We start from the raw sequence: 23,312 nt of genomic DNA, 5'->3' as shown, positions 1-23,312 counted from the left end.
GTGAAGTTTGCAGAGCTAACATCAGTGGAGATTGGTTTTGCTAGCATCGTGCATCACAGTTAAATTGCATTAGTTCTGGCATCTCTGCTACAAACAATGGCTACAGTATTAGTTGTGGACGTTGTTAATCAGCGTCTGATGCATCTTCAGTTTTCTAGTAATTAAGTTATACTTTATTCATTCTTCCACTATATGACAGATTGAATTTTGATATAGCACATAGAACATAGAAAGTACAGTACAGGAACAGTCTTTTTAGCTCTTAAAGTCCTTGTCGAATATGAAGTTGTTAATCTCCTCTGCCTGCACGTGATCTATACCCCTCCATTTCCTGCATATCCACGTGCCTATCTAAAAGCCTCTAAACTGCCATTATCGTCTCTGCTTCCACCATCACCACTGACAACGCATTGCAAGCACCCACCACTCTCTGTGCAAAAAAATGCCCCACACATCTCCTTTAAACTACCCCCCCCCCCCACCACCACCAGTCTTTTGCATTTCCATCCTGCGAAAATGTTTCCGACTGTCGACTGTATCTATGCCTCTCGTATGTTTATATACATCTATCAGTCTCACCTCAACCTCCAACGATCCAAAGGAAACAATGCAAGTTTGTCCAAACTCCCCTTGAATCTAGTACCCTGTTATGCACGCAGAATTCTGGGAAACTTAATCTGCACCCTTCCCAAAGCCTCCACATTCTTTCGGTAATGGTGCAACCAGAACTGCACACAATACTGCAAAAGTTTGATAAAGCTGCAACATAACTTTCTGAATCTTATACTCAATACCTCAACTGATGGAGCTAGGCATACCATAAATCTATGCTGCTCTATCTATCATGTTGCCACTTTTAGGGAGCTATGTTAGAGCAAGTAGTGTGTCAGTTTATTTCTTCTTGTGTTGGCCGATTGAACTAAAAGACAAGAGGAATTTGCAGCCAGATTCCTAATAGACTGTATATGTAGGACATTATTTAAAATATTGAAAGATACTTTGAAAGATATTCCTTTGATAATATAAAATGCAGAAGATTTAAAACATGTTATCAATACTTACATACTGACCCCTTCGACATGCCAAGTGCAGACATCCATTGCCAGAGATTGATTCTTTTGAATGGAGAATGTCAAAACATGAATCCTTGAAAAACGGAACCATCTTTCTCACAATCTCGATGTCACCATTTTTCACAGTTTGGAATAAGGTCCTCTGCCAATGAGCAGGATTAGCAGGAAAAACCTCATACAGAAAGCTGTTCATGTAATGATGTATTTTTAGTACTTTTTGTAAGGCCATAACGTTTTTAAAAATTAAGATATTAAATGAGCTCAAATCTCTCACAGTGTGACAACGTGTACAGAAATGATGTATTTCACAGTTCATACATTAACAAGTAACATTTTCATCCATATCTACAGTTTTAGTACTAAATGTTTGTATATTTTTCAGGTGATCTGTTAAAAAAAAATCTAGCTCGGGATTTGCAATATCTTATTGAATAAATATGCTCATTGTATGGCCTATTAGGATCCCAATGCAATATATGGATCTTCAGATATCTTTCGATAAAGACAAGAACCTGATAGATGATCTGCCTGTCCCCAAGGATTTCCAGTAACCCTTGATGATGTTAATTTTTTAATGCAACCTGGATAAAAGCAGAATTCGGTTACACTATCATGTTCCTGCATCAATTTAACTTTTTTTCTCCAGATTAGAATACTTCCTGTTAAATTGACTCCAGTGTGCGGTGCAATCCCTGAGGTCAATCAATGATTTCAGCTCCAAATGGTTAATTTTGATCAATATATTTCCACCTCCTCCTCACCACTCTCCCCCTCAAACCTCCACTCATTCACGTGGCACTGAATGTAAAATGCCACTGAGCAGCGTTCAAAGTAAGTATTATTTTACCTTAACATTGTGATAGGCATTCATGTAAAAAATAAGCTTTGTTAGATACAGTATTAATCCACCACCTGTGAGCAACTCCATTTTACCCAGACTGAAAACGAGTTGTCAAAATAATCTGTGAGTATTTGTTTGTTGAACTAAACACTGTGGTCAGGAAATTAAAAGAACATTTTCTCAGAACTTCTGAAAACATATCTATTAGAGTGTTTATAATAGCCAGTGTAATGTTTGGAGCTTCCTTGAAAGTATGAATGCAAGTGCAATTAACAGACGCTCCCAATAGTACATAAGAAACTTTGGGGACAAGGACAATTTCATTGATAGGACCTGCTCACAGCACACTGATTTTAAGACTAGATTGCAGAAACCTGCTACGCACTGAATGCAACACATATATCATATCATATATATATACAGCCGGAAACACGCCTTTTCGGCCCTCCAAGTCCGTGCCGCCCAGCGATCCCCGCACATTAACACTATCCTACACCCACTAGGGACAATTTTTACATTTACCCAGCCAATTAACCTACATACCTACATATATATGTAAATGCCATGATTATTAAGAACTTGGTGCATGTTGGGATAAAAGTGCCCAAAAATAACAGCTCAGTGGTGTGGAAACATAAGCCCACTCGCTTCAGAAGTGGAGGATATGAGAAGTAGCCCAAAGGGAGTGAAACAAAAACAAAATCAATTAATAATCATTGAACATAGAAAAGATCTGAAATTCCAGTTGACGAAGAAAAGCTGAAAAAACATTAATAAAGTTTCTAGAAAGGTGAGTTATTACAGATAAATTGCGGAGAGTAAAGAAGATTACCAGTAAATAAAATATTATGTAACAAAATAAGAATGTAAGACTAAGATATCCAGACCACCCCAAAATTACCTCGGCTGTTTCTTAGAATTATCCTGTAGCTTGAATGAGAAACAAACAGAGAGATCAACCAGAAGCATTTACACATCTCCATGTATTGAACAAAGCCTCCACCATTTGACCATGGAATGCTGGTGTCCACAAATTTTAGGACTGAATACATAGGCCTCAAAGAACATGGAAATTATTTTAAAGGATAACATAGCACTGGAATTTCCCAGGAAACAATTTGTCTCCAAGAATGGAAGGCATGATGAATTTTATCATGGATGAACAAAATGGACTGAATAACCTTCTGATTGTCTTTCCCTGGTAACCTTGGTGTGGTCTCTCGACGGTGAAGTGAACCTTTAACGACTGAGCGCACCACATAGTATGAATTATAATACATTGTTGTATCAAGCACTATGCTCATTTACAGTTTATTGTCTTCAAGGAAGGATGATAGGTTAACAGCTTTACTCCTGCGGTTTATTTTTGCAAGCAGCAACACCACAGAACCTTTAGACATCAGCATGTCACAGCAGGCATGTGCGTGTCATGTCAAGCCAATAAAATATAAACAGAGTGTGATAAGACAGATTGAAAATTGTCATGGAAGAGTTGAAAGGCCTTGGAGATGATCCCAAAGGGAAAGCCAGAGGAGGTAACGTTGTGAAATCAACAGCTCCAGGAATCTCAGCAGAGGAACACCAGGGACTACCTCTTGCACCACTATGGACATTGTCCTTTGTTTGACAAAATATTGCTAAAATACTTACCGCATGTTCATCTTCAGTTTCTTATTTCTTGTTTTACTCTCAAAAAATAACTATCAACAAAACAATATTAAGTTAAAATCATGATAGTACAACAAAACTATCGCACAACAATAAATTGTGGAGTCCAGCTCAATACCATACTCACGTTATAGTCTGGATAAGCATTTGGGTCAATCTCTATCACTCCACTTAATGGAAGTTTCAAAATCTTCCGCACAGATGCTGAGACCAAAAACATATTGAAAATTAGCCACTGTATTTTTTAATAATTACAGAATTTATGCACAAGTTCAAAAGTTTAAAAATACTTTCTAAATTATTAAAAGATAATAATAAATAGTGTAAAAATAAAAGACGTCATGACAACTTTACCCTATGCCCATGCCTTTTTGCGCTAACTTTTGGACCTCCTCTGTTGTTAAGAATGTAAACTGACAATAAGAGTACAGTACCTGGGTGAATGATAGGAGTACCAAGTGCTTCTCCTCAGCTCAAAGATTTCAAGGATAAGAGATGGGGAAAAGACTGAGAAATGGATGGATCAGACTGTGAATTTAAATGTCAGGAGCAGACGGAAAGCTAAAGAGCAGGAAAGTTTGCATTAGGATTGGCTTGGAAAGGCTGGATGTGGAGATGATGTTTCCACTAGAGGGAGAGTCCGGGACTAAAGGTCATACCCACAGAATTAAGGGAAGTTCCTTTAGGAAGGAGAAGTGAATGCATTTCTGTGGTGAATCTGTGGTGAATCTTGGTGAATCTGTGGAATTATTTGCCACTGAAGGCTACGGAAGCCAAATCAATGGATATTTTTAAAGCAGAGATAGATTGATTCTTGATTCGTATGGGCGTCAGCGGTTATGGGGAGAAGGCAGGAGAATAGGGTTTGGGGGAGAGATAGATTAGTCATGATTGAATGGTGGAGTAGACTTGATGGGCCGAATAGCCTAATTCTGCTCTGATCACTTATGACCTTATAATTTCATGGAAAGAGAGAATCAAAAGGGGCAGATTTTTAAAATATAAATCTCTAACAATTGACTGTCCAAAGGTATGAAATTTCACACTTCTAATTATTTTAATTGATAGGCAGTCATTTACTGTTATGAGGCAAAAGAATCCATGCCAATTAATCACTGTGCAAAAGACAAAAAAATTAATAGACAATAGACAATAGTAGGCCATTCGGCCCTTTGAACCAGCACCACCATTCAATGTGATCATGGCTGATCATTCACAATCAGTACCCCGTTCCTGCCTTCGCCCCATACCCTGACTCCGCTATCATTAAGAGCTCTATCTAGCTCTCTCTTGAAGGCATCCAGAGAATTGGCCTCCACTGCCTTCTGAGGCAGAGAATTCCACAGATTTACAACTCTCTGACTGAAAACGTTTTTCCTCATCTCCGTTCTAAATGTCCTACTCCTTATTCATAAACTGTGGCCCCTGGTTCTGGACTCCCCCAACATTGGGAACATGTTTCCTGCCTCTAGCGTGTCCAATCCCTTAATAATCAAATATGTTTCAATAAGATCCCCTCTCATCCTTCGAAATTCCAGTGTTTACAAGCCCACGGGAATTAACCTAGTGAACCTACGCTGCACGCCCTCAATAGCAAAAATATCCTTCCTCAAATTTGAAGACCAAAACTACAAACAGTACTCCAGGTGTGGTCTCACTAGGGTCCTGGACAACTGCACAAGGACCTCTTTGCTCCCATACTCAACTCCTCTTGTCATAAAGGCCAACATGCCATTAACTTTCTTCACTGTCTGCTGTACCTGCATGCTAACTTTATGTGACTGATGAACAAGGACACCCAGATCTCTTTGTATTTCCCCATTTCCTAACTTGACACGATTCAGATAATAATCTGCCTTCCTGTTCTTACCACCAAAGTGGATAACCTCACATTTCTCCACATTAAACTGCATTTGCCATGCATTTGCCCACTCACACAACCTATCCAAGTCACCCTGCATCCTCATAGCATCTTCCTCACAGTTCACACTGCCACCCAGCTTTGTGTCATCCGCAAATTTGCTAATGTTACTTTTAATCCCTTCATCTAAGTCATTAATGTATGTTGTAAATAGCTGCAGTCCCAGCACCAAGCCTTGCGGTATCCCACTAGTCACTGCCTGCCATTCTGAAATGGACAATTAAATGGTAAATGCATCAACAATGAAAAGCAAGGAGAAATTGAAGACAAAGCACTATTTATGTGAAGCTAACAGTGCAGTTTTTAAAGCTATCCTAGAAAATGCGGCAATTTCCAATCACAGTTTATTTCCTCCTCACCAATGGTTCTTCAATTTGCATTATTTATAATAGTGTCCTTTTCAGAGGTTATTATTTTCCCAATAACCTCAATCAATGACAAAATAGATCTGATACCAGCTAAACCCTTAGCACTCATTTCCCTTCAACCTCTACCAATCGAAGTTAAATATTTTATCGCATCTCCTTCTAGAGTTTTTTGCACACTTTCCTCCTGGAAATGCTCTCGCAATTATATCCTCATAGCCGTGGCAAAGCACAGCACAGAAACACTTCCTTCGACCCATAATGTTCATGTTGACCTTCCTGCCCATCGAAAACTACTGCCATTTGCACACATTAAAACCACATCCTCCAATGCATTGTCTATTTAAATGACCCGTCTAAATGTCTCTTAAATGTAGAACATAGAATTATTTCTGATTTCACCAACAGATCAGGGAGCAAGTTCCAGATATCAACAACTCTCTGCATAAAGAAATATCTTCTCAAATCCCCTTTCAAACCCTTTTTCTCTGCTAAACCGATGCCCTATTGTAGTTGATACCCTTACCATGGGAAAGAAAATTGACTACCCTATTATCATCACTTATCTTACACATCGATCAGCCAAAACATTATGACCTGATGAGCCAAAACATTATGACCACCTGCCTAATATGCTTTTGGTCCTCCGTGTGCAGCCCCTGATGCTGCAGGTTTGGATACATTGTGTATTGTGACACATTCCTCCCGTGACCACTATTAAACTTTTCTGTGACTTGTACCACAGTCGACCTTCTGTCAGTTCGGACTAGACCGGATAGCCTTTGTTGCCCTCGCGCATCGATGAGCCTTAGGCGGACAATATCCTGTCGCCGGTTTGTGGTTTGTCTCTCCTCGGACCACTGTCGGTAGGTACTCACCACTGCTGACCGGGAGCACCCCACAAGCCTTGCCGTTTCAGAGATGCTCTGACCCAGTCGTCTGGCCATAACAATTTGGCTCTTGTCAAAGTCGCTCAGGTCTTTACTCCAGTCCATTTCTCCTGCATCCAACACGTCAACTTCAAGAACTGACTTTTCACTTGCGGTCTAATATGTTCCACCCCTTGACAGGTGCCATTGTAACAAGATAATCATTGTTATTCACTTGGCCTGTCAGTGGTCATGATGTTTTGGCTGAACAGTGTGTATCTTTATCAGTCTCATTGGCTCCAAGAAAAATATTTACTGCCTACCCAATCTCACCTCATTGTTAAAATCGCCCGATCTATGAAGGAAGGAATGCCAAATGCCTTCTGCACTTTCAGACAATATAGACGAACGTAGAGTCTCTCTGTTAATCAACATTCCTTCATGCACTACCATTTACTGTATATTTCCTAGCTGTATCTCATTACCCAAAATGTATCACCTTACACTTGTCAGAATTAAATTCCATCTGCCAATTTTTTAATGAAGTTTCCATCTGATGTATATCCTGCTGTAGCCTAGACACCCCTCCTCCACACCACCACTAATTTTTGTGTCATCTCTAAACTTACGGATCGCATCTCTTACATTCACATCAAAATTGCTATTACATATCATGAACAGCAAAGGTCCTTGGCCCAATATACTGCATGCTGTACATTACTAGTCATAGGTTTCCCATCAGAAAAACATCCTTGAACCACTCTCCTCTGCCTTCTATCACCAAGTGAATTTTGGATCCAGTTGGTTAGCACGCCTTTAGATCCCATGTGCCTTAACTTTCTGGACTAGCCTTCCAGTTAGGATCTTCTCAAATGCCTTGCTGAAGTACGTATAGCCAGCATCTATTGCCCTGCCTTCATTAATCTCCTGTGTTACCTCAAAAAACTCCATCAAATTAGTGAGGCGGGATTTCTCCATCACAAAGTCTTACTGCCTATTCGTAATCAATTCCTTACATTAGGAATTGTACATAAGTCCAGTACCTCCGAACTTTCTCCAATAATTTCCCAACCAATTATATAAAAATCACCAGCCTATAATTACCTTGCTATCCCTGCTGCCCTTCTTGTATAAAGGTGTAGCATTAACTATCCTCTAATCATCCGGAATCTCACCCGTGTCTAACAAAGGTGCAAAAACCGTGATCAGAGCCTCAGCAATCTTCTGCTTTCCCTCCCACAGCATCTTGGGATAGCATCTGGCCCCACACAAGTTGGATTTGAACTCTGTGCAGGATCGGATGGCCAAACATGCACTCACGCCATGCAAAGTGGTGTGAATGGTGAGGCAAAGCCCTGTGTGACTGGTAAAAGTATCAATGGAGAGCTTCTTGACCTTGGAATGCTTCCTAGCTTAGTGTAGGGAATATGAATATTATGTGATTCTGTTGGTGGGATCATGGTCAGCCATATGGGAAAGAAAGAAAGGGTGCAATACTCAATGGAAAAGACATAAGGATAACATTTCTTATTCTGCATTCCTGCTTTGGGACTTTGCTCTAGATTCACTCATTGATACCACATCTGAAGAGAGTGAGCAGATATAAATATTTAATTTTCAAAGTTTAAGATGAAGAAGACTACAACTGAAACTGCCAGAAGATATTTTCCTCAAAGGTATCGTACAATGTGACTGTTTAGGAGTGACTTATGGAGGGCAATAGCTTTGTGGTTACGTTACTAGATGGATAGCTAGAGTTCTGGACCATCGATTCAGAATCATGTTTGAATCCCACAACAAAATATCGAGTTATTTAAATTCAAGTTTGTAAATAACTCTGGAAGTTTAAAAAAATAGTCCCAGTAATAGTAGCCATGAAACCAATGGATGACCATTAATAAAAAGTGTCTGCCTCAAAAATGTCCTGCTGTGACCAGCAAAGGAGATGAGGGCATGTTGGTGTGCTGCAGATGCACCTTCAGAAGGCCTTTCTTAAGTGCCCTACAAAGGTTTATTGCAGGTAACTCGAGCGCACTTTCTTGTGGATGAAATATTGGCATAGAATAAAGATTGTTAAAGGGTAGAGAATAGTGAGCACAAAAATAACAGTAAGCAATTAGGAAAAACAAATGGGATGTTAGCTTTAGTTGCAGGAGGATTTGCGTAGTAGAGTAGCGATGCCTTGCTCCAATAATTGAGTGTTCTGGTATAATCTCATCCTAAGATAGGATTTAGTATCCCTGTGTAAGGAAGAGTATCTTTGCAATTGGGGAAGTGTCACAAATGTCCACCAGATTGATTCCTACATTGGTGCATTTGTCTCTCTCTCTCCCTTCCTGTTTACCATCTACACCTTGGACCAGTTATAACTCCTTCTCCTGCCACCTGCAGAAGTTTTCAGATGACTCTGCAATTGTGGGCTGCATCAGTGCGGGGAGGGAAGCTGAATACAGAGGTGTAGTCAACAACTTTATTGAGTGGTGTGGGCTGAATCACCTGCAGCTCAACACCGACAAGACTAAGGAGTTGGTGGTGGACTTTAGGAGGAAAGGAATACCCCTGTCCCCTGTCTCCATCAATGGTGTGGATGTGCAGTTTACCAGGGAGTACAAATACCTGGGAGTGTACCTGGGCGGTAACAGAACTGGTCTAGGAATGCTGGTGCCCTGCAGAAGAAGTGACAGAGTCGGCTGTACTTTTTCGAAGGCTCTACTCCTTCAACGTCTGCAGTAAGATGCTGCAGATGTTCCACGAATCGGTGGTAACCAGTGCCAAGTTCTTCGCTGTCCTTGTGCTGAGGCAGCAGGGCGATGGTCACAGACGCCAATAGGATTAACAAACTCATCAGGAAGGCTGGCTCTGTCCTGGGGGTGGAGTTGGATTCATGGGAGGTGGGCTTGGAGGAGAGGATGCTCCACAAACTGCAGAGCATCCTGGACAATACAGCTCACCCCCTCCATGACACACTGGTCAACCTGAGGAGTACCTTCAGCAACAGACTGGCTCCACCAAGATGCAGGACAGAACGCAACAGAAGATCCTTCTTCCCTGTGGCTATCAAACTTTAGAACTCCTCCCCTTCTGTCGTGGAGTAGACTGAGTCTGAGAATGACCACCCCCCCTCCCCTCAATCTTTGCGCATCCCTAAAGCATTACCACTCGTCACTTTATGTTCATGTTTCATATGTTTGTTTGTTTTTATGACTGTTGGCAAATTAATTTCCCTCCAGGGATAAATAAAGTTCTATCATATCGTATCGTATCATATTGTATCGTGTCATGTGAGAAGAGATTAAGCAGACTGGGGCTCTAAAGTTTAGAAGAATGAAAGCTGATCTCATTGAAATATAAAGATTCTTATGGAGCTTGACAGGTGGACACAGGTCTGATGCTTCCCCTGCCTGGAGTGTATACAATCAGGTTCAAAACAAGAGGTGACCTGTATTTGCCAAATAGGGATAAACATTATTCAACTGGAAGTTATTGAATCTTAGGAACTCTCTACTCACAAGGACTGCCAAGTATATGAGTAACTGATCAATAGATTTTAGGATATTAAGGGCATCAAGACGCATGGGTTAGTGCAGCAAAGTGATGCTGAGGAAGCAATGATCTTATAGAATGACAGAGCAGGCACGAGTAGCCAAATGAGAGGCCACTGTTCCACTGTTCAGTCTGAAGAAGGGTCTCGGTCCGAAACGTCATCAGTCTGAAGAAGGGTCTCGACCCGAAACGTCACCCATCCCTTCTCTCCAAGATGCTGCCTGACCTGCTGAGTTACTCCAGCATTTTGTGATACCACTGTTCCACCTGTCTAATCAGAAATGATGGAAAGAAGAGGTGAAGTGCATTTCAGGTTGCAACTGAATTATGTACCATCTAGACACTGGTAAAGTGCTTTTGTCTGAATAAGAGTCAGGAAGATAATTACATTTGTATTCCATGTTATCCTGCAGCTCCTTCAGTGTACAAGTTCCATTTGTCTGCAAACAGTCAGATGTTGAGTTATGAGCATTTCTCACCCTTAGGTTGACAGCCTGAAAAATCTTCGGTAAATTTCTTTGTATTTTTATTCTGAAGAACGAGCTTTCTATTTTCAGGGAAGGTCTCCTTCTCAACTGCGAGGTAGAAGCCATTGGTCTCGGTGAAAGTAATTGCTGACGTCAAGCATAGATCGTTCATAGACATATTTCTGGAAGGTAAAGAAAACAAATATTTAAAAAGTCAGAGCCACTTTCTCTTCTCCCCTCAACTTCTATCTGCAATATTTCCAGCCTTCTCCACAAAATATGGCTATCTGTGTGATTGAGTAAAAAAAATAATGCATGTCATTCAAGCATCTAGAGAACGTTTCCAGCATAACAATTACAGGCATGGTTTATGAACAGATGTCTCTGAGGTTCTTTCTCTCCTGAGGTGAGAATTTCTAGTCTCTACTAGACCAAGTGGACCCGATGAGCCCAAACCTCTCCTGCATTGGCGTACCGCCCTCTCCTCCCCCCTCCCCCCCCACTAACCCCCTCGCCATCCCTCCTCCCCCCCACCATCCCCCTCAACCTCCCTTATCCTCCTTCCACCCCCCCCTCCTTCCAACCCTCTCCCTCCCTCCTTCCCTCCCCCCTTCCCTCGGAGATAAATTTAAACTTTAAAAGGTGAATAACTTTAAAAATATAACACCGATTTCAATGAAACTTCTTCCTTTAGCACCAAAGGGACGACGGTGAGTGAGATGGGCCTAAAATTGTCATGCTATCGTGCACGGTTTTGGCTGTAGTTTAGGGACAAACAAACAAACAAACGAGAGGTTTAGATTATGCTCCTTCCTCCAATGATGTGACTGACCACCAAAACCAAAGCCTTCAGAAATTAGCCTCTTTATCAGGTTACCATCAGCCGACATAATTTATACTCTGGAATTAAGCAAGTACAATGAAGAATTCAGAGTTGTCTGATTTTATATGTTCAACAACATTTGTATTTGTATATTTCCTTTACTACAATAAAGATTTTCCATCGTATGTCATGCTATAGAAAGAGAACACAATGTTGAGGCTTTCAGAGGTGAACAAAGGCATGATCCATATTCTGTAGTTGGTTTTGAAAATGCTTTCCTGGGATGGGATGGACAACCAAGGTGAAGAGCTTTGGGAGTTCTTGTTGAAGGCAGGGCTAAGATGTTTGCCACAGAGTGGGAAGTGCACAGTAGCTCAGATTCATGGCACTATGGAGATCATGAGGCCATAAGGAATAGTAGAATTAGGCTTTTCGGCCCATCAAGTCTACTCCACCATTCAATCATGGCTGATCTATCTCTCCCTCCTAATCCCATTCTCCTGCCTTCTCCCCATAACCTCTGACACCTGTACTAATCAAGAATTAGAGAATAAGAGATGGTGACATGGGTCTGTTTTGAGGGTAATGCTATGAAAAGCTTTGTAACTGAGAACAATGATTCAAAACTTGGCCCGGCAAAAAAGAAGGAACTAGTCTGGATGAGTGAGGGTGAGGAGGATGGTTGAATGAGGAATGACTCAAGACCAAGATCTAGTGTGGGTAAAATGCACACTGAAATCTTTGAAATAATTTAGAATTCATGTGGAGAGGAGTGCTGGAGGAATACATTCAAGAGCTCCAGGCATGGAGTAACAAAAGAACAGCAGCAGAGGGATAATATGGAGTGAAGAATGGAGTGAAGAATGCTCCACAAATAAAAATATATTATCTTGGTGGTACTTAAAAAGCTTGGTTCAGAGTCAAATGGAATATAAAGGTTGCATATGACCAGTACACATGAAGAATAGAGTCGGAATAAACACTGGATAAGTGACATGGAAAGCTAACGGCAGAAGTATTGGCTTTAACATCAATTAACTGGTTTAAGTTTTGGCTCATGCAAGATGGTATAAAGACAATGAGCTTAGGAAGAATAGATTGAAGATGTGCATGCATGCTCTTCAACATTGTGGTAACAGACTAGCATTGTCTTGAAAGATTCTGTGTCCAACAATTTGGCCAGGGTTATGGTTAATTCATGATACTTCTTAGCGTGTGAATGAAATGACATTTATATCACATGGTAAAAGTGAAACGTTAACACCTTTGAAGAAATGGGATGTGGTGGAAATGAGAGGATTGGATTGTGTAGAGAAAGACACTAGATCATCTAAATTGGTGAATCTAGGTATCTCCATTCTGTATAACATGATAAGATGCATCATTATTACACTAATAAGGTTACTCTCCACTGCATGGTCAAGAGTCAAGAGAGAGTCAAGAGTGTTTTATTGTTGTATGTCCCAGATAGAACAATTAAATTCTTACTTGCTGCAGCACAACTGAATAAGTAAACATAGTACACTGTAAACAATATAATAAACGAGAGGAAAAAAAGAAAAAAAAGGTTCAGTGTGTATTTCTACAGATACTCACAAGTACACACACATACATATATATCTATAAATATATATATATATATATACATATACACATACACACACACATACGTACACAAAAAAACAATAATAGTGCAATAATAATAATAATAATAATAATAATAAAAGTCTATTGTAGTTCAGAGCTTATTTGAGGTTGTGGTGTTTAATAGCCTGATGACTGTAGGGAAGAAGCTGTTCCTGAACCTGGACGTTAAGAGTTTTCAGGCTCCTGTACCTTCTTCCCAATGGCAGGGGTGAAATGAGTGCGTGGCCAGGATGGTGTGGGTGTCTGATGATGCTGGCTGCCTTTTTGAGGCAGCGACTCCGATAAATCCCTTCGATGGTGGGGAGGGTCAGAGCTGGTGAAGGACTGGGCAGTGGTCACTACTTTTTGCAGTCTTTTTCGCTCCTGGGCGTTCAAGATGCCGAACCAGGCCATGGTGCAACCAGTCAATATGCTCTCTACTGTAGGTGTAGAAGTTCAAGAGAATCCTCTGACATAACGAATCTCCGTAATCGTCTCAGGAAGTAGAGGGGTTAATGTGCTTTATTTATAATTGCATCAGTGTGCTGGGTCCAGGAAAGATCTTCAGAAATATGCACGCCCAGGAATTTGTGGTTTTTGACTCTCATGGTATGATAGATCCCGGTCTAAAAGTGATATCCATGAAACTTTTTGCTTACTCATATCCAACCAACACAACATGATGATATACCAACAAAATTGGTGGCTTTATGGCCATGAGTGAACAATCTTTGTTCAATGAGATGATTATGTGCATATCGGAATGCTGAATTGTCTTGATAGCCCAGCAGTTTCCTGGAGTAGGAACTTAATTTCACAGGCACTGCTGTTGGCACCCTAAGGACATTCTCTGCAGTTGTAATTCATTTCAGCAATTCAGCAAACCAACTTTATCAGAGCTTCTGAGCCCCATCACCTTTAATATCAAGAACACGAGAAGCAATGTCATGAGAATTTGACATCTCCAGGACTCAGTGTCCGTGGTGGACACAACCTAGTCCGTCATGAGCACAGACCTCTTCACCATCGAACACACCAACACCAAGTGCTGCCCCAAGAAAGCGGCATCCATCAACAAAATATCCCAGCATCTGGATCATTCCTTCCTCTTCTTGTTACTGTCAGGCAGGAGGTACAGAAGCCTGACGTTCCACACCACCAGGTTCTGGAACAGCTACTTTCCTACAACGATCAATCACTTGAACAAACTTGCACAAACCTCATCCTACCTTGGCAACAGAACACCATGGACCACTACCATGGACTTGTTTTCTCATTACATTTTGCATTAATGGATTGTTTCTTTTTTGCAGTCTTTTTCTTACTACTGTCATGCAGTATTTATGTGTAATTTATGTATTTGTGTTGCCTATGTGCCCACAATGCTGCTTAATCCTCGTACCTGTGCCTCATCGTACATTGCGTAGGACAATAAACTTGACGTGACCTCTTGCAAGATATATGTTATGTTGCCTTGCACGCCACACACATGTTGCCATAATCTTGAAATTGTCCCACTACTAATACTGATTATCAATGCAGGGAATGCAGCAATCCAAAGTAAAGGTCCAACACCATTTTGTAGGGCATTTTAGGACAGGCATAAATGTAACCTTGGTAACATCACCAGAAATCACCATGGAAAAGAAGTGTCTGCATTTCAATGTGAGATTTATTTTTTGACAATGCATTACAGATGTTTTGGTAACATTTTTTTTCTAAGTTTGATCGTAGATTAACCAAACTTTCTGAGATTTACTTCTCTCGGCCAACGGTATCTTTGATCAGAAAAAAAGCATTATATAAAATAGACATTTGAGGTTATGTTTGACCAGAGAAAAAGCAGTTCTTCTTATATTAATGAGCGAGGTGGGAGATTGCAAACAGATATAGGAGTAGCAGAGTGAGGCTGGATGCAAAGGAATGAGCATAATGAAGTTACACAAAGCATGATAATTACATCGCCTTCCAGTTCACTGCTTGAAAATAGCTCACTCCCAGACTAAATATAGATCAAAATGTTAATTTACAATGTACAGTAATACCAACGCTGCATTTGAACCAAGGATATGTGGATACAATAAACATCTTGTCAGGCAAAAGAGACTTTTTCATAATTGAACTGTGTTCCTAGAGGCAGGCAATATTTTCAGGGAAAACAAACTGTGAATCCCCACATGGACAAAATTATTGAAAGGGTTATTTTGCTTTTATTGTATAAATCCAGATACCCCATGCATGAAAATACATTTCTCCAGACTTAACAAATCTATTTAAATGCCTTCAAGCATCTCCTGTAACAAACAGCATTTGCCTGCAATCAAAGTACACCCTTTTAGCAACATAAGACCCTTTCTGATTTTACAGAAAGCTTTAATTACTGTGAGACTATTATAGTCAGCAAAGTATTTTGTACTAAAAGATGTACTATAGAATCTTTTTTTTAAATTCCAGGCATAAGATTATTTTGACAGCAACTCCTGCTGCTGGGAATGCCCCTAGCATGTCTCTGTGACAACTGTGTGCTGCATGCAATTGACTCAAAATAGGATATGCCTAATGTTAGCATTTAATGTCTTTTGTTTTCTCCAATTTCTTTTCTGATTTTTTTTTTTTTCCCTGTGGAGAATGACTCTCATTCTATTCCCACATTCAAAATATCTCCCTGAGGAAAATGCCAGATGTTGGAACGCCTGACACTACCAATATTCAAGGAGCAGCTTGAAGGGGCGGGAGAGGTCACTTGACTCACTTTTTCTCTCTCTATTCTTTCCGCTATGTGGGAAGCTTTCATTCTTTATTTGTTGCAACCTCCAGTCAGCACGACAGAAAGCACAAAAAAAAATTGCCCTGGAGATGGAAAGCAGCTTATTTAAAAATTGCTTTTGTGCTACGAAAATGCTGCAGCCTCCTAATGCATGGTCTTTACACAACAGCACCAACGCTAACACGTTTTGCTGAAGGGCCCAAGTCCACAAATTTAACTCAACTACTCTCTGTACAAATACTGTTTCATCTGCTCTTTCCAATATTTGGCCCTCCACCGTCCACCTGTTAAGAGGGCGGAGAGGGTTACAATTGAGTGGCCCATATGCAAATTTCAAACCAGATTAATTTGTCCATTTGGGTGCCCCACACTCATTCTTGTATATATTAGGAGTGAATACACAAGATAGACACAAAAAGTAACTCAGCAGGTCAGACAGCATCTCTGGAGAAAAGGAATAGGTGACATTTCGGTTGAGACCCTTCTTCAGACTTGAATGTTTATTGTATTCAGACTCCAGAAGGGTCTCGACTTGAAACATTACCTATTCCATCTCTCTGGAGATGCTGTCTGACCCGCTGAGTTACTCCAGCTTTTTGTGTCTATCTTCGGTTTATACCAGCATCTGCAGTTCCTTCATACACAGAAGTGAATACACAATTGGAGAAGATCATTAGACAATAGACAATAGACAATAGGTGCAGGAGGAGGCCATTCGGCCCTTCGAGCCAGCTTTACAGGCCAAATTCAGGTGGTCACAGTTTTTCAATTCAAAATGTTTGCATTCTTTCTATATGTGATTTGGGCTATGACTATCTTTGATTGCCCAGATTTTCACAAAACTAATGTAATGCATTTACTTATAGCAGAATTTTAAAATACCTTTGAAATTAAATTTCAGAGGCAGAATACATCCACTGGACAATTTGAATTTGCATTATCAACTGGGAATTACATTTCTGCATCCTTATTCTTTGACAACTAATGTTTTCACCATTGCTCAGCTCATCATGTCCAGCCTTTGAAGATATGCTTTCTTCCTCTGCACATCTATTGCTTTTTAAAGCTGACACGTGTTGGCATGAGAATACAGCAGCAGATGAGGGTCTTCAAATTAGTGACATCATATCATTTACACTACTCCCTGTTATCTGGTGCCACCACATGTCCTGAGCAATGCTATTTATTAAATATTGTAAAATAACTACAAGAGTTGTAAAAGAGATGGGGTACCACAAAATGCTGGAGCAACTCAGCAGGTCAGGCAGCATCTTTGGAGAGAAGGAATTGGGTGACGTTTCGGGTTGAGACCCTTCTTCAGACTGATGTCGGGGGGGGAGGGACAAAGAAAGGATGTAGTTGGAGATAGGAAGACAGTGGGAGAACTGGGAAGGGGGAGGGGAAGAGGGGGAAGGGGAGCTATCTAAAGTTAGAGAAGTCAATGACCCAGAAAATTCCCTTTCCTTCTCTTCCCCTCCCCTTCCCAGTTCTCCCACTGTCTTCCTGTCTCCAACTACATCCTTTCTTTGTCCCTCCCCCCCGACATCAGTCTGAAGATGGGTCTCGACCCGAAACGTCACCCATTCCTTCTCTCCAGAGATGCTGCCTGACCCGCTGAGTTACCCAGCATTTTGTGATACCTTCGATTTGTGCCAGCATCTGCAGTTATCTTCCTACATAAAAAAGATGGGGGATCATAAACTGAAGTGTTAAATGGCGCCCTCTTGTGGGGTAAGAAGTGATAACCCACTGCACCAATATTACAAGATTTCAAAGCTTTTAACAGGGACCAGTTCATTTTATTTAGTTTAGTTTAGAGATACAGCTCAGCGATCCTTGCCGACCAGTGATCCCGGTACACTAGCACTAGCCTACATACTAGGGACAATTTATAATCATTACCGAAGTCAATTAATGTACAAACCTGTACGTCTTCTGTAGTGTGGGAGGAAACCAAAGCATTGGGGAAAAACCATGCCGTCACAGGGAGATTGTAGAAACAGCACCCAAAGTCAGGATTGAATCTAAGTCTCTAGCGCTGTTAGGCAGCAACTCTACCACTGCACCACCTCTTATTATTTTATTAATTTTTGTTGAATGATTGTACTTTCCTTCCATCAGCTTTTAAAAAAAAACTAATTGCCCTTTTATATTTCCAATTTAATTTCTATCATCTTGGGTTTTTTTTACCGTGTGCCCCACACTAAACACACACCATATGCTAGTTGGGTGAGTGGGAAGAGGGGAAGTACAATTTCCAGGTCCCTGCCAATGGTGTTGAATAAGCAGCAGCTGAGAAACACAGAACAGTAATTAAGGTTTACTCACCCTTCAATTTCGCTCCGTCATGAAGTCTCGCAATGGCATTTTAAAAGAAGTGTTGCAAAGAAATGTTCAGTACACAAAATTACCATCCCACTCTATTCAATTATAAATATGATGAATGTTATATTTTTCAGACCCTTAAAACAAATGGTTGTGAACTGGAGGACTAATTTTCCAAAGTTGATGCCACATTCAGTATTGTGCTGGGAGCTTTGCACTTTCACATGCTGAGTATGATTCAGTGTTCAGGGCCAGCCTTAATTGCACATTTATGGCATCCTGCTGATGAATCACACGTGTAGGACACCATCTCTAGGTTTTCTGCAGTCAGGGAAGGACTGCCATCGCTTAATTGTTCATTGGCCATGTGGGAATAGTTTCAAGTGGCTTAAAATCCATGTGTTGACAAAATGATGATGAAGACCAAAAAAAAATCTGGAAAAACTTTGGAGATGTTTAAAAAGAAAGATTTTTTAAAAAAAGTGTAGGCAATAAACATAAACAGTAGGAAAAATGTGGATGCTAAAGATAGAAGAATCACCTGAGTATAGACGCTGTGGTCGGTAGATCTGCTAATTATCTTGCTCCATGTGACGATTCATAAACCATCAATTTTGATAGCTGTGTTATCAACGACAAAGTTCATCCATATTTGGAAGAGAATGGAGTAATTAGGAACTGCTAGCAAGGTTTTGTCTGCTCTAGGTTATGACTTACAAGCTTGACTGAGTTTTATGAGGGGGTTATGATAGTGGATGTTGTGAACATGGATTTTAGTAAGGCATTTGATAAAGTCATTCATGGTAAGTTGATCCAGAAGATTAAGATGCGTGGGATTCCCAGTGACTTGGTGGCTTGAATTCAGAACTGGCTTATCCAGTACATGTGAACAGTGCATTTCTGCAGGGATCAATGGTGAGACCTCTGATGTTCATGATACGTATAAATGACTTGAATGAAAATGTAGATGGGTTGGTTCATAAGTTTGCATAAAATCAATATAAAATCTGGTAGATCTGCAACAGTGAAGACTGTCGAAGGAGACAACACGATGTAGATCAAATACAGATATGGTTCCCCTCTCCCATCATAGATGAGGCCCTCACTCGTGTCTCCTCCGTACCCCGCAGCTCTGCCCTTGCTCCCCCCCCCCAGTCGCAACAGAGACAGAGTCCCCCTAGTCCTTACCTTCCACCCCATCAGCCGTCGCATACAACACATAATGCTCTGAAATTTCCGCCACCTCCAATGGGATTCCACCACTAGCCGCATTTTCCCATCTCCAACCCTTTCCGCCTTCCACAGAGACCGTTCCCTCCACAACTCCCTGGTTAACTCATCGCTTCCCACCCAAACCACCCCCTCCCCAGGTACCTTCCCCTGCAACCGCAGAAGATGCAACGCCTGTTGCTATACCTCCTCCCTCGACTCTGTCCAGGGACCCCTTTCAGGTTAGGCAGTCCTTTCAGGTTTGGCAGAGGTTCACTTGCACCTCCTCCAACCTCATCTACAGTATCCGTTGTTCAAGATGTGGACTCTTAAACATCGGCGAGACTGAACGCAGACTGGGCGAACGTTTCACGGAACACCTTCGCTCAGCCTGCATGATCCAACCTGATCTCCCGGCTGCTGGACACTTTAATTCTCCTTCCCATTCCTACACAGACCTTTCTGTCCTCGGTCTCCTCCATTGTCAGAGTGAGGTTAAATGCAAATTGGAGGAACAGCATCTCATATTTCGCTTAGGCAGCTTACAGCCCAGTGGTATGAATATTGATTTCTTTCACTTCAGGTAGTCCCGGCATTCCCTAGCTCTCTATCCCTCCCCCACCCAAGTTGCACTAGCTTCTCATTTTCACCCTACAAACAGCCTTTTCCTTCATCATCGTTACTTTTTTGCATATCTTTCATTCATTGTTCTTTATCTCTCCACATCATTGTTTATATCTCTTGTTTCCCTTATCCCTAACCAGTCTGAAGAAGGGTCTTGACCCGAAACGTCACCCATTTCTTCTCTCCAGAGATGCTGCCTGTCCCGCTGAGTTACTCCGGCTTTTTGTGTCTATCTATAGTTAGAAAAATGGCAGGTGAAGTTTTATCCTGGCAAGTGTGAGTGTTGCACTTTGGGAGTAGAGTGTAAGAGGAAAGTATACAATTAATTTAGTTTAGTTTAGTGTGGTTTAGAGATACAGCGTGGAAACAGGGCCTTAGGCCCACTGAGTCCGTGCCGACCAGCGATCCCCGCTATCCTAAACACTAAGGACAATTTACAATTTTACCAAGCCAATTAACCTACAAACTTGTAGGTCTTTGGAGTGTGGGAGGAAACTGGAGCACCTGGAGAAAACCTACCCAGGTCACTGGGAGAACGTATATTATCAAGCGTGGACTAGGCAACCGTTTTGCCAAGCACTCATGCTTAGTCTGCACAATTTTCCAGTTGCTAACCATTTGAACTCTGCTTTCCATTCCCATACTGATCTTTCTGTCCTGTGCCTCCTCTATTGCTAGAACGAAACCACATGCAAACTGGAATAACAGCACCTGATATTCCCCTCGTGTAGCTTACAACCTAATGGTATGAACACTGAATTCTCCAATTTCAGTAACTAACAACACACCCTCCCCCCACTTCCTTCCCTGTGCCCCACTAGATTTGGACCCATTTCTCCCGTTCCCCTCTGCTGTGCCCTTCCACCTCTATTCCTTCCTCAGGCTTCACAATTCACAACATTTCTATCCTTACACTTTCTTTCTCTCTATCTCTGGCCTTTGTCCAACTATTTACCTATCGAAACCCCCCTCACCTGTATCCACCTATTACTTGCCAGGCTTTGTCCTGCCCCCATTTCTCCCCCCATCCAACACCATAATCTGTCTGAAGAAAGCTCCTGACCCAAAACAAAACATCACCTATTGAATTACTCCAGGATTTTGTAATTTCCAGCTCTTTTTTTGTAAACCAACATCTGTAATTTCTTGTGTCTCCATTCTGACCGATATGTCGGTGGTTTACTGCACACTTACAATAAGACTCAGTGCAAGCTTGGAGAGCAACAGGTCAACTTCTCTCTGGGTATATTCTTGTCTTCAACACTCAGTATTGAATTCTCTGATTTTTGATAACTTGCTCTTTCCTTCTGTATCAGAACTGGATATGTCTGCCAGTCATTCATTTGTGACACTGGCTGTTTTTGGCTCTCCATTAGTATAGCTTGGCCTGCTTGGCATGTTCCATTGCCCTGCTATCAGTAACACACAGCAGAGACAAAGAAGTATAATGTGCTTCTAAATGCCACTTTAACTCACTTGGTTTCACTCTGTCAAAAAGATTCCTTTTGTTCTACCCATCTCACTCCCACCTTCTCTACAAGCGAAAATTAACTTGTTTCTTTTCTCTTTCCCAATTATGCTGAAGTAGCTCAACACCTGAAACCTTCACTACATTTTTCTTTCCACTGGTACTGCCTGGCCTCTTACTTTCCCAAGTTTTCCTTTTTATTTCAGTTTTACAGCGTTTTTATTATTACGTGTGTTTCCCCAAGGTGCTCTGGTTTCTTTCCACATCCCAAAGTCATGCTTACTAACGGCCGTAAACTATCCCTGAGAATACGTTAACACCAAAATGAATCAAGGGAGAGTTAATGAGCAGGTTTAAGAGATAGTAAGAGTACAGGAAAGTAAGGAGAGTGAATATGGGATAAATAGAATCGCCCCCTCCTCCCTTCCCACAAGTAGCAAGGATCTAGCAGTCAACACGACCAATCTCTGTGTCGTTTTAAGACAGTCAAGGGTCAGGCATGGTCGCCAGCTCTTCTGCTAATTCTGAAATACCAGCCTTTATTTGTCACATCTCAATCATTAATACTTGTGATTGGAGACTTATAAATAAATCCCTGTCATAGAGTCATAGACTCATAGATTCATCCAGCGTGGAAACAGGCCTCTCAGCCCAAGATGCCCACACCAGCCAACATGTCCCAGCTAGTCCCACCTGCCTGTGTTTGGCCCATATCCATCCAAACCTGTCCTATCCATGTCCCAGTCTACCTGTTCCAAACGTGTCTACTGTGGATAGGGTGAGCAGTTTTAAATACTTGGGAGTCCACATCAAAGAGGATCTGACATGGGCAACGCACATTGCCGCACTGGTGGGTAAGGCAAAGCAGCGCCTTTACCACCTTAGACAGCTGAGGAAATTCAGAGTGTCTCTGAGGATCCTTCATTGCTTCTACTCTGGGGCTGTAGAGAGCATCCTGTCCGGCAACATTACAGTCTGGTTTGGGAATAGCTCTGCCCAGGACAGGAAGGCCCTGCAGGGAGTAGTGCATTCGGCAGAACGCACCATGGGAACTACACTCGCCCCCTGTAGGACCTATACATCAGGAGGTGCAGATCCAGAGCCAGCAACATTATGGGGGACCCCTGCCACTCCAGTAACGGACTGTTCCAGCTGCTACGGTCAGGCAAACGCCTCCGCTGTCACGCTGTGAAAACGGAGAGGATGAGACGGAGTTTCTTCCCACAGGCCATCAGGACTGTTAACTTTAATAACTCCAGGGACTAAATTTTGTCTTCTCTGTATTAACTTTTATTTATATGCTGTAACTGTAATTCTTTTTTGTGCACAATCCACAGGCATTGCCACTTTCATTTCACTGCACATCGTGTATGTGCATGTGACAAATAAACTTGACTTGACGTTGCAATAGTACCTATGTCCTCTGGCACTCGTTCCATATACCTATCAACCTTTGTGTGAAAAAGTTACCCCTCAGATTCCTATTAAATCTATTCCCCTTCACCATAAACTGATGTCATCTGGTTCTCGATTCCCCTATTCTGGGTAAGGGACTCTGTGCGTCTACCCGATCTATTCCTCTCATGATTTCGTACACCTCTATAAGTTCACCCCTGATCCTCCTGCGCCCCAAGGAATAGAGTCCCAGTCTACTCAACCTTTCCCTATAGGTTAGACCCACATGCCCTGGCAATATCCTAGTAAATCTTCTCTGTACCCTTTC

At 41.5% G+C, this 23,312-nt stretch overlaps 1 protein-coding gene across 1 annotated transcript in view; it reads right to left on the bottom strand.

The window, feature by feature from the left end:
* The window catches only part of LOC144590442 (uncharacterized), an 82,233-nt gene that overhangs the window by 34,542 nt on the left and 24,379 nt on the right, over window positions 1–23,312 (bottom strand). Inside the window, exons 11-15 of the mRNA XM_078395056.1 lie at window positions 10,760–10,929; window positions 3,710–3,786; window positions 3,565–3,614; window positions 1,921–2,011; window positions 1,063–1,215 (exon numbers count right to left, since the gene is read on the bottom strand). Coding sequence (XP_078251182.1) covers window positions 1,063–1,215; window positions 1,921–2,011; window positions 3,565–3,614; window positions 3,710–3,786; window positions 10,760–10,929 — 541 coding nt within the window. The remainder of the gene's footprint in view (window positions 1–1,062; window positions 1,216–1,920; window positions 2,012–3,564; window positions 3,615–3,709; window positions 3,787–10,759; window positions 10,930–23,312) is intronic.

The sequence above is a fragment of the Rhinoraja longicauda genome, unplaced genomic scaffold (assembly GCF_053455715.1).
Source record: "Rhinoraja longicauda isolate Sanriku21f unplaced genomic scaffold, sRhiLon1.1 Scf000193, whole genome shotgun sequence".
Lineage (NCBI taxonomy): Eukaryota > Metazoa > Chordata > Chondrichthyes > Rajiformes > Arhynchobatidae > Rhinoraja > Rhinoraja longicauda.
The sequence above is the reverse complement of the archived record's forward strand: the minus strand, read 5'-3'. Positions and strand labels throughout refer to the sequence as shown.